This window comes from Apteryx rowi, unplaced genomic scaffold, assembly GCF_003343035.1.
Source record: "Apteryx rowi isolate R43461 unplaced genomic scaffold, aptRow1 scaffold_608, whole genome shotgun sequence".
Lineage (NCBI taxonomy): Eukaryota > Metazoa > Chordata > Aves > Apterygiformes > Apterygidae > Apteryx > Apteryx rowi.
In genome coordinates, this window is record NW_020450881.1 from 35,172 (window position 1) to 56,038 (window position 20,867).

The 20,867-nt window shown below is 37.7% G+C and overlaps 1 protein-coding gene across 5 annotated transcripts in view; it reads right to left on the reverse strand.

Annotated features, from left to right (window-relative positions):
* Positions 1-20,867, reverse strand: part of SEPT7 (septin 7) — an 86,763-nt gene that overhangs the window by 34,240 nt on the left and 31,656 nt on the right. Inside the window, exon 2 of one of the 5 annotated variants that reach the window (XM_026083542.1) lies at positions 6,052-6,121. The exons of the other annotated variants lie outside the window; for them this stretch is intronic. Coding sequence (XP_025939327.1) covers positions 6,052-6,097 — 46 coding nt within the window. The 5' untranslated portion in view covers positions 6,098-6,121. The remainder of the gene's footprint in view (positions 1-6,051; positions 6,122-20,867) is intronic. 5 annotated transcript variants of the gene reach the window in all.

Genomic DNA, 20,867 nt, shown 5'->3' on the forward strand with positions numbered 1-20,867 from the left:
AGAGAGAGAGAGAGAGAGAAAGAGAGAGAGAGAGAGAAAGAGAGAGAGAAATGCATATAGAGCTTATATACTTGAACACATCTTTGGGTTAGAAAAGATCACTGCGAACCACTAGAGTGGTCTACAAACCACAGTAAACAGTGTCCAGCATAACACTAAAACAGTTAAGCATGTAGAATTAACAATTAGAAGACAGGAGCAATGAATTGCAGGTCATGGGAATGGAGGGAGAGGTCTGGAAGTGCTCGAAAGGTGTTTTTATTTGATTTTTTTTTTAAACCAGGAACCATTGTTCTCAACTCATCTACATAAATCAACCTACAGACTTTTACCTTCATTTCCAAGTTGCTCCCTGTAAGCAAACAAAATCCTACTCCGGGATTACTAGCTACAGAATCTATCCACAGCTAAGTTGGAAGTGTTCAGGCTTTTTTTTCCCAGTTCAACTTCTATCCATCGAATATGTTATGACTTCAGTATTACAAAGAAGCTTCAACATGAAGCATGTCCTTGCTCTGATAACAGGAATCAAGTTATCTTTAAAATTTAATGATTCTTTAGTCAACACTGTTTTGTCACATCGGGAATGTGGCACATTCCCAATCTCCTCCATTTTTTCATTATCCTTATTCAAGTATCTACAACAGAACTGGATAAACAGTCCAACATAATTTCCACTTTTACACATAACTCCTGTTGGAGTGCCACCTTCCCATTCATATATTACATTTCCTGATAATGCAATGCATGACATCTTCTGGCTACCACACTGCTCTGAAAAGCCAGGACCAGTTTTCCATCATGATCCCCTAGTATTTTTAGGATCTTGTTTTCTAAAATCCAACCACTGAACTTGTAAACATGACTTACATTCTTAGATTTACGACCTCATATGAGAGTTCCTTAAACATATCATGATCTAGATAACTAATAACTATTTGGTCATCTCAGTGTGCTATCTGCAAGTTATTAGCATTTTCTACCTCTTCATTAAATAAAAAATTCCTCTTGCCGATCTCACCAGAAGTTTATTTGCAGACTCTTCACCAACAATTACTTGGCTGTCTACCAGTCAAGTAGTATTTAATGTTCATGCCCTGTGACAGTACACAGTTGGGAATGTGACCACATATGCTATTCGTACTTAAGAATTTAAAGTTGCTTTTCCAAGTGGGACTAAGAGAACATCTAAAAACCACCCACCTGCAAGGAAAAGACTTTTAGCAATCACAGTATTGTAAACTAAGACTTCAGTTAATTGCTCTAAGTATGCTTCCTATATTGTCACCAAGAACAGGACCCAGTCCTAGTCACTGTATCTATTAATTTAGAATGGTTTGAACTTTAGATTCAGAGAATGAGTTAACTGCTAACAGCTGTGGTGGCTGAGAATAAAACTGATCCTACTGTGGCTAGTAGCTTGCTAGAGACAAGTCACCAAAATCTGACATGCAAAAGTAAATGCATTTCTTGAAAACTGCACTATTTTTTTTTGAAAGCTTCCACTGCAGAACAGAAACCAGTATTTAGAGCTACTTAAAATATAAAGAGCTAAAATACAACCCCAAGATGCTTTACTGCTTTATCATAAGGAAGATATCCAACAACACACTTTTCACTCAAGAAGGCAGAGACTTTTAGTACATTTGATAACCCCATATACAAACAAATCATGGCAAAGTTACTAGAAAAGAGATCAAATCCAATATAAAACTGGTGTTTTTCCTCTTCAGCTTGAATACATTTTGATGTAAACATTCTGTATATGTATTTTATTTTTAGCAGGTGAGTCAGTTTTTGGGTGGATTTTTTTCTCCATTTTTTAAGTTCTAATTATTTTGACAGTTTTTGCTTAAAATATAATCCCATCAGTTTCATATTGGTGATTTAAAGTGGGGGAGGGGGAAGCTTGTCAGAAGGCATAAAAGTAATGCATTTCATCTTCTTTCATCCTGTACAATTCACAGTACACATGCACACCAGCACCTGCAGCTTTATGCAAATGCCCAATGACTTTGATGCCACTGTAGCACGCAGTTGTCCGATTAATCATGCAGCTTCGCTTCTGTATAAAAACTAAGTTGCATATGAGACCATGGGTTAACATAAATACTTGCAGCAAATAAGAAAAAGCAAGAGAAATACACAGAACACTGAAATACACCAAATGGTGAGAGGCAACAGTCCTCTCAAAGGGGAAGAGATGCTCTGCCATGTCATTATAGATGATGACCACAAAACCGACCACTACAAGATGCTTTTAAGTCTCATTTTAGAACCTTTCATAAAGGCTAGCTCGTCTTCGGCACTCTGCAAAATATGAACTAACATTCTGATAAACGTACAAGGATGTACAGTAAAAACTACTGGAATGAAGAGTGGGAACAGCACCATGTTCCACAGCTCCTCCCACACATCTACAGTCCCACATAGGACAGCGCCACATGACATCTTGCAACACGTTTAACTTTGTGTTTTATGGATGTTTGTAAGGGGAAGAAAGCTGAAGCTCCACCATTTAATAACTTCTGCTCCAAGTTCACGTTATGGAAGTAACATCTGTTAGATCCTCAAAGTTGATCCCAATGGAAGAAAATAGTAAGGAAGTACATGGGAGATAAACTCACTTTTGCCTATCTGCAGCTGCAACAACAACAAAATTTTGACATTCAGTACACAATAACACAGTTTCATCAATTTTCCTTGAGCACAACTTAAAATTTAAGTGCATCAACTGGAGACAGACTGTTGGTATATTATTCTGGTCACAGATGCCATTTAAATAATTCAGAAAACCCATTTAAAGAAGGGAAGGGAAGAACTGCAGAAGAATATTCTAACAGATTCAAGGCAGTGTCTTAAAAGCAGTATTATTTTCTATCAAAGCAGAAGCAATTCTAGCTTTCTATGACAGACAGATTAAAACAGCCACGAAACAGCAGTTTAACAGGTTAGGATTTGGCTGTTGCCACACAAAACGGTCCCCTACTCCCAACCTGCTACTTGAGCCAGGATCCTTAAAGCAACATGGTGAGGCAAGAAGTGATCCAGCTAACTAGGGCATTATGGGTTTAAGGGTGGGATAAGGAGGGAAAGTCAACACTAGACAGATGAGGCAAGTCAAATCTACAGGCTTCTAAAGAAAGGAGGGGCTAAATATAAAATCTACATGTAAAACCAGACCTCTTTTCTGCAAGAAAAGAAGCACTGACAATTCATAAAGTCAGAAAGTCTATGGCACTTCACTAAGAAAAAGAGTCACTTTTGCTCTAATACCTATATAAGCTTTGATCCTGATAAACAGCATGTCTGCAAAGTAGACATTTAACAAGGATAAGATAATTAATTGAACATGAGGCAAAGGAAGCAAGTTTTCAGCACAGAGAAGTTCTAGTGTACCAAAATCAAGGAAGTAAAAAAATCACAAATTTCTCTTCACTGAATTCTTCAACATGACTGCAGATAATCCCCCCCACACACACGTTTGGTCCACCCAAATCTAGTACCAGCAATAGCTAAGAAGTGACAGCCTGGGCTTCAGTTTCCAAGTTCACATAGAATTGCAGGCACATGATTAGTGTCTGGCAGGCCTGGACTGCAAACCTTACCTGGCTTTGTTTTCTTTGCTAGTTGAAAGAAAACTAGTTCCTATGGCTAAGCAAGCCGTAGTCACGCTGCAATGCGGTTGCAAATATAAAGCAAACAACAAAAAGTCATCAAAACTGACCTACGTGGAAAACCCGAACACATAACTGATTTGTGAAATAACTAGGCTGAGGGATTAGATTGAAAATGTAGAAATGCAGAGCTCCATGATAACAGTCTTCTCTGGATAAATCCCATAGCCAGCACGCACCTTGGATTTCCACAGACTTTAAAGGCAAATATAAAGCAAAATAAAGAGCCTTCACAAAAAATAAAATAAAATTTGGTCTAAAAATAAAAAAAAAAAAAACAGGGGCAGGGGGGAGATGTGAAAGACACTAAAGGAGGATTGCTGTCTTTAAGGCTAAGAAAGCATACACCTGAGAACATTATTTCTTGGGCTGGAAGAACCATGCATCTAGAGATAAAGCTGCAGAGTTAGACTTGTTCTCTGGAAAGATACACAGCATTGGGTATAATCAATTAAATCCCCCAATAATATGAATTCAGAAAAAAAAACAGCAAGGGGGATATTAAATTATCATCTGTACATTACTATTGATGACTAATTGTATAGACTAGAAATACCTTCCAGTAATTTCTAACATCTGCTAACTCAAGAACTAAAGGTGTATTAGTCTACAGATCACATTAGAGTAACATTAAGATCTTTCATTACTTGGGGAAAAAAACGCCACTGTAACTGCTGCTGAGAAATACTAACAAAAATGTTATTGCAAGCACTTCATCTCTGGAGACTGAATACCACCCTGCCTAATATACTTCATGCTTTCCTCCTTTGCCTGGGTTGCTTTATAATATTTCTTTTTAAGCAGAATACAAGTGATGAATACTATACAGGATTAGCATGTTAAAGAAGGTATCTGTACTGTTTCTTCAGTCTCCAGAGATGAAATGCTTGCAATAACTTTTTTGTTAAATTGTTTTGTTTAAAAAAACAAACAAACAAGCAAATAAAAAAAACGCACTGATACAACCAAGCAACAGTTTATAGCTCATGGTATTAAAGGAAACTTCAAGAGGACAAGAAGGAAACAGATTTTATCTACACAAAAATAATGAAAGTCTTCTGTGCAATTCTACAAAGAGCACCTAGACTGACTTACTCAACACTGTGTTAGCGGCTTCCCTTGTAAGTTATGCACAAACATAATCAAAATTACTGGAAATATGTGCTGAATGCTCTGGAAATATCCCAGATGGAATGTTCTGATATTAAATCAATGCACAAAGTCTCTTAGAGGACTGGACTCAGAAGACTTCTAATGCTGGTCAAAATCCTTTCAACATCTTGTCTCTCAGTGCCTTCTCCCCTAAATGGCTTCATAAGCATCTCATATTGCAGATGGCACACAGGAAACAATGTTAGGACAAGACACTCAATGAGCACAAGGAGCAAGGGAAGATACAAATAGCTTCCTTTACAGGATTCTGCAAATTTACCTCATCGATACTCTTTTAGGCCATTAAGGATTGAAAAGTTAGGACAATGCCATCTGCAGGTTAGGATAAAGGGAGGGAATTTTAATGGAACTGCTCAATATTTAGTTTGGTCTTACTAAAACAATGATCAAAGTGATCGGAGATGTGTTCTGCTGGACATGATGCCACCACTTCTAAGCAATCTTGGCAAAATACACAAATTTGATACTTCAAATACTTGGGGAGTTATATGCTTTTGTTTCCACAAGCAAGCTAGTCCATAAAATGAGTTATTTTTCTCTAATGAAAGTGTAACTAAGCTGAAACAGGCTGGTATAAGCTTCTGTCATCAAGATTACTTTTTTTTTTTTTTAAATATGGTGAGAAGAATTTATTTTGCTTAAATGCTTAGTCACTGCTTCCAGCTGGCCTCCACCACTATTTAGTTTTCCACTAAATATTCAGAGGAAAACTGAGCTGTTTTGTAGCCAACAGGAGCACACATTTAGAAAGCTGAAAGGAAAGTGGACAGGTCACACAATAAGGTGATACCCTCAGATCTGTCTAGTGTGCTGGTTATGTTTTGCAAAGCATGCGTGCGGAAGACAGATCTGGGAAGCGGACCAGCATTCCTCTTGAAATTCCTGACAGCTAGGGAGGATGCAGCCCAGAGCCAAGAAAGCAGAATCAGAGAAGTCCATGGGCTTGTACTTCGCCACAGGTGAGGATGTAACACAAGAAGTTTAGACGAATGGAAAATAAAAACACATTTTTAAAGTGTGTTCTCATGTAAATTCTTACATCATTTAGTCAAATGCAACGTAAAAAAAAAAAACCACTGACTTGACAAGTTAGTGAAAGTTTGACATCCTCTCTTCTCTCTCAATGTCTGCTGAGTGGTCAGCTATGGTTTCTGCTATGCCTGGCACTGATGCGACACAAAAGTGGTGAGCAAATACTTGCCATAGTCAGTTTCCTCTAAATTAGCAACTTTGGAAATACTCCGCATTTTTGCCAGCAATGTCTCCAAGACCTAAAAAAAGAAAAAACTTGCTATTTCTCCTCCACTACAGTGTAACGGAATCCCTTAATCTTTTTTTCATAATATAAAACATTACAAAAATCTCAATGAATCTCCTATTTCAATGTTCATATTATTCTAAGACCCTGGGTTTCACTGGGGGTTTTGAAGCTGTTTGCTTTTGTACGACTAGGAGTACATAAAATATTCCAGTAATTTCTATACTCTAGCAGCCAGCCAGACAACATTAGGATACCAGCTTTGCAGTAGTATAGATTTTCAAGTCATTTGAACTGCAAAATCTGAGTTGAAAGTTAAATTCTTATCTTGCTCTTCCACAGCAAAAAGCCTCCCATTCCCCATAGGCCATCTTCAGAAATTTGCCTTTGATTATTGAAGTCTTCCCCCCACACCCCAAAAAATAAATTAAAAAAAAATAATCAAGCTTTAGTGATGTGTGGCAAGTCCAAAGAAAGACAGATTTGATTAATACAGTTATTTACAATTTAAAACATATGAAAGCCACCCATCTAATGAAGATTTGGAGAGTCACTTGAAAATACATACACATAAGATTCCCATATCCAAAGAATGTCTCCAGTTTAAAATGCACGTGCTAAACAACTGATTTAAACCCATGACTGTGTCTATGCCAAATAACGTTATTTATAAAATTGATAGTTTACTTATAAAACAAGGAACAAAGACCGGTCTTCATCCTACACTGGACTAGGCAACTGCACCAAACAATGCTTCAACTGGAAGTGTCCTCTCAGAGAATAGTTGGGGCTGGAAGGGATCTCTGGATATCATCTGGTCCAACTCCCCTTGCTCAAGCAGGGTCACCTACAGCAGGTGTCCAGCACTGTGTCCAGCCAGATTCCGAGCACCCCCAGGGACAGAGACTCCACCACCTCTCTGAGCAACCTGTTCCAGTGTTCAATCATCCTCACAGTGAAGAAGTGTTTCCTTGTGTTCAGATGGACCTTCCCGTGTTTCAGTCTGTGCCCAGTGCCTCTCATCCTGTCATTGGGCACCACCGAGAAGAGTCTGGCCTCACTGTCTTGACATTCTCTCATCAGATATTTATACACATTGATAAGATCCCTCTGAGTCTTCTCTTCTGCAGGCTGAACACTCCCAGCTCTCAGCATTGTCTCACGTGAAAGGTGCTCCAGTCCCTTAATCATCTTTGTGGCCCTTTGCTGGATTTGCTCCAGCAGGTCCATGTCTTTCATATACTGGGAGCCCAGATCCGGATCCTGCACTCCAGATGTGGCCTCACCAGTGCTGAGTAGAGGGGAAGGGTCACCTCCTTCAACCTGCTGGCAATGTTCTTCCTAATGGAGCCCAGGACACCATTGGTCGTCTTTGCCACAAGGGTGCATTGCGGGCTCATGCTCACCTTGTCGTCCGCTAGGACCCCCAGGTCCTTCTCTGCAAACCTGCTCTTGAGCTGGTTGGCCTCCAGCCTGTACTGGCACATGGAGTTATTCCTCCCTAGGTGCAGGTCTTAGCACTTCTTTTTGTTGAACTTTATGAGGTTAACCTCAAAGGCATGTTACCTAAATATAGGAGTTATGCATTCACTAACAGCAACTAATCTGATGCATGACTTAAGTTGCTACAGTTTGTCCTTCTCCCTTGAGCTCTCAAAAATTTCAGGCAGCAAGCTACTGAGTCCACAAAACACAATTTTAAAATACCTACCTAGGAATATTTTTTAATGACATCCTACAGAACCAACTTATACATAGCTTCATTTAGTATTTTTAATATGAAGTTTTCCATAAGATAAGCTGCTCTTCCAATCACAGAGGGCTTAAACTCCTATAAGGAAACAAGTATGTCAAAATAAACACAGACTCTTCATTACAACCACTGTAATATAGCTGCTAATTCACATGCAGAAGATTTTTGGCCAAAACCCAGCATGTAAATCCAACAGAACTGAAGTTCATTCTGACAAGTTTCTGCAACAACCGACTAAAAACCTAAGTCATATCAGCCAGTACTGCCACTAAAAAATGATATCTCGGCTTCTGTGCCACCCTTTCTCTGTGCTAACACAAGTTTCTTCTTTTGTCATGCTGCAACCTGACTGAAGACTAACCTTTCTTGTTGCTCCCAGAAAACTCTCCAGCTGGATTCATACACTAATCCAATTTGTGCCTAGCACCATTTCTTTCAGAACAGCATAGACAGCAGGTTAAAGTCTGAGCTACAGCCTAAGGGAACAGTTACTATTGTTAGATCACATTTTTTCCCTAATTAAAACCACAGCAACACTTCATAAATGCCTCTGATGCCAATTTACCTCTTCAAATACTTTAAAATTATGGATAATCATTTCTTTAGTCTTATTTATGCAACTGACACCCTCTGAGTCAACTGAGCTTTCTCATCCAAGCATCTTCAAAAGGTTGCCCACTATACTAAGAAACAGTGTGAAAGGGAATTCCAGTATCTGTAAAGTGAATGAGTGGGGAAAAAAAAAGCTCTTTAGAGAAACCAATCAAAAGACAACCACATGCGGAATGCATAATTTATTTTTTCCCCTTCACTTTATTCTGTTTTTCATTAAACAAACAAACAAACAAAAAAAAAAAAAAAAAAAAAAAAAAAACCCAACACTCTTCAAGGTTTTTGCAATGAAAAGCACTCAAGCCTCACTGTCCTGAAAGTCACAGTAACTTGCTGTGGAAAAAAAGGTGACAAGTGCACAGTACCAAAATGAAAATATTCATTTAAATTTTACAGTTTTTGAAGATGTGTAATTACTGAAGGGCTAGAAAAAACAAAACCAGAAACCTTGGAATAAACAAGTTTAATCCTGACTGTAATACCACATTAAAAAGTGTTTTTCTGTACAGTTTTTTATCCATTAAGGTTGGCAATGTTAATTGTCCTTGCCATGTTCCAATGCAAAAATCTCTCAAATGAATCAGTGATCTTGGAGACAGAAGCTCTAGTTATTTTCCAGTGGACTTCATGCTAGTCACATTACAGACCTACCAGCATTAAAATGATCAAAAGAGGACTAGGAAAAGACAGTTTGCCACATTAGACTGGTTAGTGGAAGAAGAGCCATGTCCAAAAAATCCTCTAGTATCCATATGAAAAAAGCAACCAGACGAGGTAAGGAACTGCAATTCTAATAAATTCTAATAAATCTGAAAACAAAGATACAGTTCTGGATTCTTCCTAGCTGTGTTGAAGTGCTATGACTAAAACAAGTTATTGCAGTCAGTATCCTTGTATAATGAAAACTTTTACAATTTTAGAAAAGTGAGTTATTGTTCTAACTTACCACAAGGAAAAAAATTAAGGCAAATTTTTGTATCTGAATATCTGTACTGTAATCTGGAACTCAGTTCTCAAAAGTACTAAAGGCAAGATAACAGCCAAGTCAAGATCACCAAAATGAAGGCCCCAATGAAGTAAGACAAGAGAAAGGCAATGAAAAGTAAGAAATCAGAGTCAGCAGCCATGTTGCACTATAAGATGTCTTAAACATGAATACTCATCAAAAGGTAAATCAGCACACAGGCATACACCAGAATCAACAAAAAATAATTGGGTTCAGGGCTGGGGGTAGGAGAGGATTGGGAGAAGGCATAGTTGGAAAAGCTTCTAAAAAAGCACAAGGAAGTTTGAATAAAAAAATTGGCTGTATCTGAAAATAACAGAGATATGTGGGACAGCCCCAATTTATACTGCTTCTGAATGGAACATCTCAACACTGAAAACATGAACAGACCAGTAAAAGGGAAAACAAGGACAGACAAGTGAACAGAATTTAAACTGGATATCACATAGGAAAGCAGTACTAGTCACCTCAGCATGTAATTATATTGAAGTTAAATTGTCCCACAGAAAAATCAATAAGAATGCTATGGAAAATGGTTTCAGGCAAAATTCAGATTTCAACAAAAAATATTTGTCTCTCAGCTGCAGAGTTGCATTATAAAATAGATCAATAAGCCYCCTGCCCTCTCTAGAATATGCCTCCCAAAAATAAACTCACCATAAACAATTGCAACATACATCCTCTTTACATTATGTATTTCAGGCTAAACTATTTTTTTAGAGTTTGATCTAAACTCACCTATACTGGAAAATAAGATCAAAGTTATCGCTATCACTCTCCAAAACAGCATCTTTCCTTCCAAATTTCTATGAAAGTTAAAAAAACAAAAACAAACAAACAAACAAAAAAACCACTCCTTCTAATAATATTTAATTTAAATTATGGGCCTAAATTGCTCCAGAGATAGTTCAGGTACTGAAGTGGCAATAGATTTGTTCATAATTGGAAATATCTTGCCACTTTTCCTACCAGAGTTGTACTCCACAATATCCCATTTCCCCTCAGTCTGCTAGGCAGCACTGCAATCCCTACCAGAGTGGTTCTTTTTCTTTTGACTATATAGAAAAGTGGGGGGGGAAGGGGCAGGGGGAGAGGGCTCCTTCTCCATTAGATAACATTCTAGTTATTGGAAAAGAAGCACCCTCCTGCCATGAAGAGCAGAAGATAGATTCTCTTGTCTCTTCTTGGATTTGAGGGCTTTCCCTTCCCCCCATCATGATCCTAAACTGTGTCATTTCCACTGCTTAATACACACCTGAAAACCTAAGCAAAGTTGACACATTTCTGGATCAAAACATTTCCTAAAATGTGCCCATCTGCACTTCTGAAAGGGATTCATTTAAAGAGTAGTCAATTAAAGATCTGAGTTAAAACACCTCTTTAAAAATAATCAATTTTAACCTGTCACTCCTGAAGTCCTCATACCACTTCTACTTGGTAAAGAGCAGATAAAGAAAAAAAATCTCCCACAAAAAGCTCTGTGTTTGTTTTAATTTGAAAACTTCACTGCAACAATTAAAAAAAAAAAAAAAAAAGGGCTAGTTACCATGAAACTGCCTACAAAGTGAGAAAGACTACACAGTGACCTGGGTGGCTTCTTCCAGTCCCAAAGTAAAGGTAGATTTTTTTGTTGTTGTTTTTAACTGAAGTTTTACCTAGAAGCATTCAGAAATATAAATAGTCCATAAAGAGCTACATTCACATCTTTAAGGCAGTTAGACAACAGTAATAGCTGCAGCACTGGAAGAAATACAAAGGACCTTTTCAGCTACAGTGCCTCTGATAACAGATGCACGAAACTCTCATTAAATTTGATATTTCAAATCAGGCCGAATGTGTTCAAAGTCATGTCAGTTCCACAGCATTTGTGCAGAAGCACACAAAAAAAATGTGGTCACATCTTTCTTACTGACCAAATTTTAAAGAGATTTTCACCCCTTTCATTTTTCTGTTAGGATCTTTTCTTAAAGATCATTATAACTCTCTCTCTCTCTCTCTCGGCCTTTGCTCAGTACGCATTTTGAACAATTTCAAGTCTACTACAGATATACCATACCTTCCTGCATACTTTTTTTATGCTTAACTGGCCATCTTCAAATGTCATGAACAGGAACCTTCAGGGAAGAAAATCATTAAAAGCCCACTATCCATGAAAGAGTAGAAAGAATTACTTGCCAACTTCTTCATTAGGAAAAGCAAACCTAGCCCTTGGGGATCTGCTGAAGGCTTGTTATCTTTCTGTGCTAAACATTAAGGCTACACATTTACAGCGTTAAGATCAGCAAGTTTGAAGCTCTTACCAGTGCCAAGTTTGCATCAGCTGACAAAGCAATCTATCAGTAAAAGTGCTCAGAACTATTCTGGCTAGTTCAATTTAATGAGGCTTATGCAAAATTACATGAAGTGACAGGAAGCAGCCTATTTGGGCTATAGAGTATTTTTTCCTTCAGTTAATTTCACTGGGCAGGGAGAGGCCTGAAACCACTAAACCCCAAACGACCCCCTCACCCCCCTAGCCTGCAACCAATCCACCTTTTACTGCCCTGTCTTCAGCACTCAACATTAAGTTGCATCAAGCCAGGTCTGCGCACAAAGCAGTGCTATAGACCTAAAAGCTCCAGAAGAGCATCAGTTGACAATACTATCTCTGAAAGAGCAGTGAACCAATAACCCTTATCTTGATGTCAATGGTACAGAGAGGCTCAAACAGCCAACTACAATACAGTAGACAAAAAACTATCCAGAATAACTTTTTAAGAATGCTTACTTATGCCTCTAATTCTCCTCCTCTCCACCCCACAAACTCCTGCTTTGGAAAATGAAGAATAAGACGTTAACATTATGGAATAATATTAAAATGTATTTTACTTGAAATGGTTAAGTTAGAGCTTACAGCCTGCACGTCAAATTTGCAATGTGCTTTTGTGGATTTTCAGAGTTTCTACACAAAATACACAGGCTTCTAAAATTTCCTAGTAGAAACCTACTTCTTTTTCTCTTTTTACAGAATTCATCATCACTTAACAGAAAAACAAACTGCTTCCTAAGCACAAGAAAAGCCAAACACTGCAAAATTTGAATAAAAAAGTTGTTTTACAGGAACCAAACACAATCAGACAACACCTAAGGTCAAGTTTATGCTTTTACTGGCTAAGCTCAGAAATTTGTCTTCATTTGTAAAGAGTTAATATGGGCTTTACTGCAAGTATATACTTATAAAAATGTTTAGAAGTTTTGTATATTGTTATTGTACCATTTGCTCCACAACCAGCAGAACCAAGTTTGGTTTTCTAGATACCAGCGTCTGTCACTTCCTCCCAGGCAATTACCTCAGTTCCTCTTTCATCCCTCTTGCCTCACTCTTCTCTTCCTCAAAAAATGGCCTTCTATGTACACTTCAAACCAGACAGACTGAATGCCCATTGGCAGTTGGAATCTACTAGATGCGTTCACAGACAGTATCTTCTGGTTTAGTTTTATCTGAAAGAAATCTGGTTGACACGCTGCAAGACTGCCCCGTGATGTGAATGAAAGCACAGTAAACAGGAACAATATGGAGATTCACTTCAAAAATGAAGTTAAGATCTGAACTAAAACTCCACTGTAGACGTAGCCATATAACATGAGATTTGGCCAGACCAGAACCACAAGTGTCACCTGGTAGCCAGTAATACTTGTGCTAACTAATCAGCCAAATGACACCAATTGTAAAATACAAAAGCTTATTTGTCCCCAGTGAGAGAAAGTCAAATAACCCTATTTAAGTTCTGTAAAAACAGTGTCTGGATAATTATTTGAGATTTTTAATCTTTGACACCACTTGAAATCAAACAAGAGGTCTCAAAAGGTGATTGACAACAGGCAGCATGATCACAGTCTTCCACCCATAAGGAGGAAGAACAAGTTTTCTGATGCCAGACAAAAGGTACAGGACAAAACAGCACTGATGCTTTACACACATCTGTAATTCCGAGTTAAGATATAAAAGTGCTAATCTTAAAATCTGAACAAAGAATACTTCTCCACTGTCTCTTGCATGATCACCCCTGGCCTTAGTTATCTAAAATATTTTTCGTAGATAGAAGATCCAACCATACAGGTAGGCCTTTGCTTCCTTTGTGGACTGAACCATAAATTTCCGTTCTCCTCAAAACATAAGGGTCTCTCTTCCCACACCAAGGGATGGGAGTGAAGTAAGCTTTTAAATTAGTAATCAGTAATACAACCAAGAGAGGAACACACCCATAACAGTTTCCCCCCCCCCATGCCATATTTCATATGCATTTGTATTAATTGCTTCTGGACTCCAATTTCCTTACACAGAGCCTCTCTGTTGGTCTGTTTACTCCTTCTCCTTTCAAGCGCAGCAGCACTGTTCCAGCTACAGCAGAGCAGTGCTTCCTGGTCCCTACTCCCCTCAGCTGAGGCAGCCCTCATGAGTTGAGAGCCACCCCACCAAAATCAGGTGGTGGCCAGCCAGCAAAGGCAGCAAGATTCATGCAGAAGAGCAGAGATGCTTCCCCACACAGAGTCAAAGCTGAAACATTCCAATGATGATGGTGCCTTTTAAGTTGAGGAGAAAAAAAAAATATATATATATATATATACACACACACACACACACCAGGAGCAACCATTTGAGTCCACTATCAAACACGGACAAGAAATTAGTTCTCTTAAGCTTCTATTCATGAATCCTGCCCAAGAAAACAAACCTGAAACAGTCTATGTAAAACTATGCAATTCTGTAACCACACTCCTACTCTCAAATCTCAGAGATATCATAATCCACTGAATACATTTTATTTACAATTCTAACATTAGCCCATTAAACCAGGCAGCAACAAGCTGCAGAAAACGGCAAGACTATTCTGAGTGCTACTTTGTAAGACATACATTTATACTTGCCAAGAAAATGCATTTAGCACTTTTGTATCATAGGGGAGGAAACTTATGCAGTCTCTGTCCTCACACCTCTGAACAGGAAGGATGGCCCAGTGAGTAGCAAACACTCGTATCTGTCACGCATCATTATGTGCCACAAGATCTCGTATCATAAGACATCATAAGAAGTCAACGTATTTGAGAATCTTTTTGTATACAAGTTTTATGTGAAATTATAAATGTCAGTAGTATTAAAAAAGTCACTAATGTGGGTTTAAAATTGTCCTTATCTTTTACTTTTACTTGCTTCTTTCTAAAAATCACTATTCAACCCAAAGCACAGACCAAATACTATTTTAGAACTTCAGTGAATTTAACAGAGCAGTATTAATGTTAAACAAACACTACATTTCATAAATCCTCAAACAAAAAGTGCCAAGAAAAATATTCACATAGCAAGTCAGAAAGCTCTAGTAATCCATACTATTCACAGCATAAATCAGAACTAAATACTATTTGTGTATGACCAATGACAACTACTAATTAGCAGGCTTAGAACTGAGATATTAAGTCTGTTCCGAAGGGCAGGCCAGAATAGTTTCAACAAGTTTGAGTAGTTAAGTCAGTTACAATGCATAAAATCACATACTGCCAAAACAGAATACACAGACAGTAAAACACAACCAAAAAACCCCCAAACCTTCAAAAAACACAACCTTTCAAAAGCAGCATAATACAACAAAACTTAAATGCAAGTAAAAAAGGTAATATTTTACTGCATTTTAGTGAACCTTGTACTTTGTTGGGGTTTTTTTGTTTGTTTGTTTTTTTAAGTATTCAAAGCTTTCCTTGTTACTTTGCAAGATATTTACAAAAATTGCCAATACATACAACCATAATTTTCATATCTAGGTTTTGTTTAGGAAAGAGTACAAACTATTTTCATATATTGAAGGGCTCTATAACTCTAGAGTTACATTAAGTCTCTCAAAGTAGCTGAACAAGGCAAAGAGCTTGGGAATTACTTCAGTATTACATCTCAGTATTCAGCAATACCCAGCAATACTGGGGTCTGAAAAGAAAGAGTATGCTCTGCTGTTCTGGACACGGTTAATATACTATGATCTATTGTTTTAAACAGAGACTTCAGATTTATCTGTTATGTCAAATACCCTTTTCTTCAAGTCAGAAAACTGTCCCAGCTTCTCAACAAGCCACAAGGAGGAAAAAAGAGGAAAAAAACCCCACCCACCCTGCAGAATGACAATATTCAGTTCATCCATGGCATGATTTAGAGTGGATGGAGTATCATGCCTCTGCAAGTACTAATTTTGTACTTACCCTTTAAGGTGCCAGTCTGCGTTAGATATGAGTCACATAAGACAAGCCAGAAAAAAGAGCTACCCAGAAGATTATGGAATTTATATAGCAATACTTTGACTAAAGAAAGGGTGGGACCAAAAAACATTTAAACCTTCAAGAGGAAAACACCCAGTGAGCTAACATGTAGGACAGAAAAAGAGAAACCTCTAATCAAAGAATTAAGAACAAGAATATAGGCTTATAAAAAGGCATCCATGATACAATATTCAGATCAATTCCAAAAGCTTAAGTAGAACATCAGCAACTGAACTTATCCTCAAAAAGGCATCTATGTGCAATGTCCTAGGCACAGTACTTACAGACTCAGGACAGTCAGACAATCCCCCATAACAGATCTGCTTTGTAATAAACTGTTAAGTAGCAAAAGATTTATCCTGATCTTCTAAGGAAATATTGCATACCATTACTTCACTCAACTGCATGATTCCAGTGCGTCTTGTCCCTTATTTGCAAGGACTTCAGTCCACTCAAAGAAAGGTCACAAATAGCTTTGATATTCAGGAAATTTGAAAGTACAGAAATCCTGGTGGTAAGTGGGGTGCTGTCTGAGAACCTCTTGTGGCAGATTGCAAGAGATTGAACAGAAATTGTCCTTCGTTAGCAGATCTAACAGAGTTTCTTCCCCATGAGCCACAGCTCCTTGCTGTCCCATTTTGCCATATCACAAGCCAGCCAAAGGCTTCCACTTCCTCAGCTGCACTCAGCACTAAATCAACCAAATTGTGCAACTCTCACTGAGAGGGCAACACATGGCTGGAATACGTGTCCCAGTCGATTCTTTTTTTTGAATCTTCTTATCCATATGAAGTCATTTACTAATTATTTTTACAAATCCAAATTGACTATACTATTTCAAAATTAAGTAGTAAAACAAGTTACCTTTGTCTTCCGGTTTCACCTTCCCTTCCAGTACATTCTCACCTTAACACCAAGCATACTAGGTCCTTACTTTCATCCAGAACAGCTTCAAGACCTTTAGCCTTTGCTCACTGCTAGAGGCAGATAAATTTGAAACTATACATACGTTCTGACATATGCAGTCACTTTGTCAGAACACGTGGAAAGAGCTAAAGGTGTTTCTGAACAGTGAGTAATAGAAAGTCTTCTGGAAAGGGTCCAAAGCACATCAACACAAAAGCCAGAGACATCAGAAACAAGATCTCTACAATTTACAGGGCAAGAAATGATGCTAAATACACTCAACACTAGTGCTATGACACAGCATCTTGAACAAAACACACACAAATGCATGTGAGGATAGGGCCCTCACGCTTCCATTCTCTGGGGCATTATTAACATAGTCAAGGCATCAGCTAAGAAAAAAAGACTAACATAAACATGTACAGAAACAAAGATAGTTCTTATAGTTATAGTATTGTTACCTTAACCAGACAACATTTCACAATTGCTTATTTATGCTATTTTTTAAGCAATCTCACTTAAGAGCTTCACACTGTATCAAGAAAAAGCCAGCTGAATTTTTGAAATCCTTTTGTTCTGTAGGTAACAAAGACTAACATAAAGCTTCAGCCATGACAATATCTGGATTCATATAAAAAGCCAAAAGAAAAAAAGAAAAAAAATCTTACACAGAAAACTGAGCCTGCAGTTCACTGGAAGCAAGAGAAGCTGTGTATTCAAGCATCTTCATAACAAATATAAGAATAAATTGGTAACACTTATTGAAGCATTTAGGTCATATGAAAAATGCTGTAAATGCTAGCAAATACATCAAAAATCTCACATGAAAGAACACATTTTCAAAACTAGACATTTCATTGCAAAATTCACAGAAGAAAATACATAGCAATCACAACCAGTCTAAATTTAGCATGTACATCCAACCCTATAAAAGACTCCACAGTCTGCAGTATTTCTAACTGTGTCAGAGTAATTTCCTATCTTTTCCACAGAGTTTAAAGTGCTGGAGGCTCTCAAGCTCTTAGTATTTGCTAAAAGCTAGTCTCAAACATGATCAAAAACAGGTAGATAGTTGGTGCTGTGCATATGTCTACATGAAAAAAACTAAAAAGAGCATTTTAGAATACGTAACATTTTTCCCAGAAACTACAAGCTCACTTCTAGTATACCTGCAAAGGTCTAGCTGTCAATAGTGGACAGTTAGCAAGCAGCTTTCTTTTTAATTTTTTCTTTCTTTTTTTTTTTTTTTAATGAATCCTATTCGACATTCATGAAACTTATTTTTTTTTAAGCAGACAGCAGCCATTTAAAGGAGACTATTAAATAAGCAATGTTGACAAACATAATGTTATTTGAATACAGGGAAGGGTTTCTCTCTATCTACCATCAGCTCATTTTACTTACTAGTTATGAGGAAACCTTTCTTGCACTGATTTCCAATGGCATAAAAATGGATTCAATAACATACCAGTTCAAAAATGCTAAAGGAACAAGATAATCAATTTTACTCATTAACTGTAAAATCTTTTCTTTAATGTTAAAGTGTATTAAAAAAGACACACATTGATAAAGTTCTTCTCATTTAACATATCCAAATTAGTGCCATTGAAATAAGAACTGCCATTAGATGCAATTTAATTGAACTCTAGCTTCCATCTGAAACAATCCTATTTAATCTTTAGTTAAAAAAAATAATTCTAGTAAAATGGTTAATGAGAAGCTGAACCAAAGAACTGCAACCAGTAAAAATCAATCGCTAAGAAAAATGGCCTGACATTACCTGATTAGCTACCTCAAAGCATGTCAGGATACAAATTTAGCCAGAGAAAAACTCTAAAGGGTTTTAGATTCATAAAGATTTCAGAGTCCTTTCAAACCATGAACAACTTCTGCTGTGTTCCCAAAATCTACTTTTGGTTCAGATGGTATAAAAGCATTTTTTAGTTCATTATTTTTTGAGACAATATAAAAAAGCCTAAATGGTAAAATGTAAAAGCTGAATGGTAAAGACTCCTATGCAGTATCTTATGCATAGGATGGATACCTAGGTTATATCTGTCTGTCCCTGGAACTGGTTGGACTACAAAGTAAGCCTCACAAATTGATCTGACATTAAAAATATTTGGCAAATGTTTCTAACTAGACTGGAGAACCTGTGTTGCATCAGAAGTTCAAGAATGTAACACATACCAGACAGCAGTATACATTAACGCATTCAGTAAAATGCATGCACGCATTGGACAAAATATGCTCTATACCATACTTATGTAAGCATTAGACTATGACCGGTAGGACAGTTAACRGATTTGACCATTGACTTTCCGAACAGTGGCATACAGTATTAAAATAACCTACAGAAAAGTGAATTGCCATAGTGCACAAACTCAAGATTTTGCTCTTTCCCTGATTTCCTCCACTTAAAACCTATATTGTTCCCACAGATATTACATAGCCATAGGTAATACATGAAAGACCTTTGAGAAAACTTCAGCATCAAGTGTGATCCCAAGAAAAAAATACTAGCCCTAAACACAACTGCTCTTTCAGATGAACATGAAGCAAGACAGTTGCTCCCTTACACCCCTTTGACTTGAAAAGGCTTATTACATTCTTTAAAAATGTTTAGAACATATAAGCCAGATCCCACTTAAGTTTCATCTGATGATAGTTTAAACAAAATCAGTGTTTCAGAAAAGCACTGGTATGGTTTTGAATACAAAGCATATTATTTCTGTCTTGAAAACAAAGGCAATGTGGATCAAGGCAGCAATACTATCAATGCATGTGTATAACTTTTCCATTCACTTATTTGTTGCTTAACTCCATGCCATTCTAGGTTATCAAGTGTCACCAACTGCTTATGTGATAATTACATTTTTCAGCAGTGGTTTGTTTTGCAGTTTTTCATTTTAAAATGATACTTGTTAGCCTCTTCTGGAAATTGCTCCACAGACATTCCAAGAACTGCCTTTAGACCACAGATTTACCAGTTTAAGTGACTAAACCTAGCAATAGAAAAAGTGCCCAAAATTCAGGGTAAAGCAAAACAGCCCATAAATTTAAAATACAATTTAACATGCAATGACTTTAGATTGCAAAATTATGATCTGAATAAACACCGCAGTTCATAACTAGAGAGGTCATCTGGGAACGCTTCAGATTCTTTTCAAATAATCAAGCCGACATCTGCCATAGAAAGCAGCACTGTTCCACGTGGCCCTAGAAGCAAAACACCACAAGCAGACACTCTTTATAACGGACTCGCTGCCCTTGCCCCCATTTTGTTTATTTCTATCCTTCAGTTGTGCTGCTTCTCATTCTGAGGAAGCCCAGTAGCTTAAGTCACTTAAACCACAGACTATTTCCACCCTTCTGGAGAAGGCCCATGGAAAGCACTTGTTTAGTCTTCACAGCAGAAGTTTCATTACCAGAGGTACCTGGATGATACACACTGCATCAGCTTTGACCCACTGGCAGTTTTGTTAGAAGTTGTCAGCATAATTTCCGGCTCAAAGACTTATCAAGAAGGAAACTCAAACTTCAAAGATACAAAACCAAAATTGCTTGTGAAATCAGGAAGTCAGGACCTTCCAAAACACCTCTTTCTTCTAGCTTAGTAGAAAGAAGGAACTGTGTTGAATGACATCATTACATATTTAATACAGTTTATATATACATCTTGTCAGAAAGGTAGCAGCATTTCAAGATAGAGTTCAAGAGTTCTTACATTTGTACTCCGGATATTTGTAACAAAGCTACATATAGTGAAAAGTTGCGATGGGAAGTAGGGGATGACAACAATCCAAACAGAAAAACTAATCTGATGAAACAGTCAACTTCAACAGCCTTCCTTCCTGCCCCCTTCCCCCCACCCCCCGATCACTAATAAATCTAAATACTCTGCCTTAAGTACTATATTATGGTAAACGACTGGAAAAAACAGACTATAACATCGCAGAATGCAGATGAGGAAAAAGCTTTCTGGAATGTATCGAGCTGTGCCTAGGGGTGGATGAAGAGCGAGTCGAGAGCTTATGGGTAAGGATTAAAGGGCAGGCTAACAGAGGTGACACTGTTGTGGGTGTTTACTACAGGCCACCTGATCAGGAAAAGGAAGTCGATGAGGCCTTCTACAGACAGCTGGAAGTAGCCTCACGATCCCAGGCCCTGGTTCTCATGGGGGACTTCAACCACCCTGGT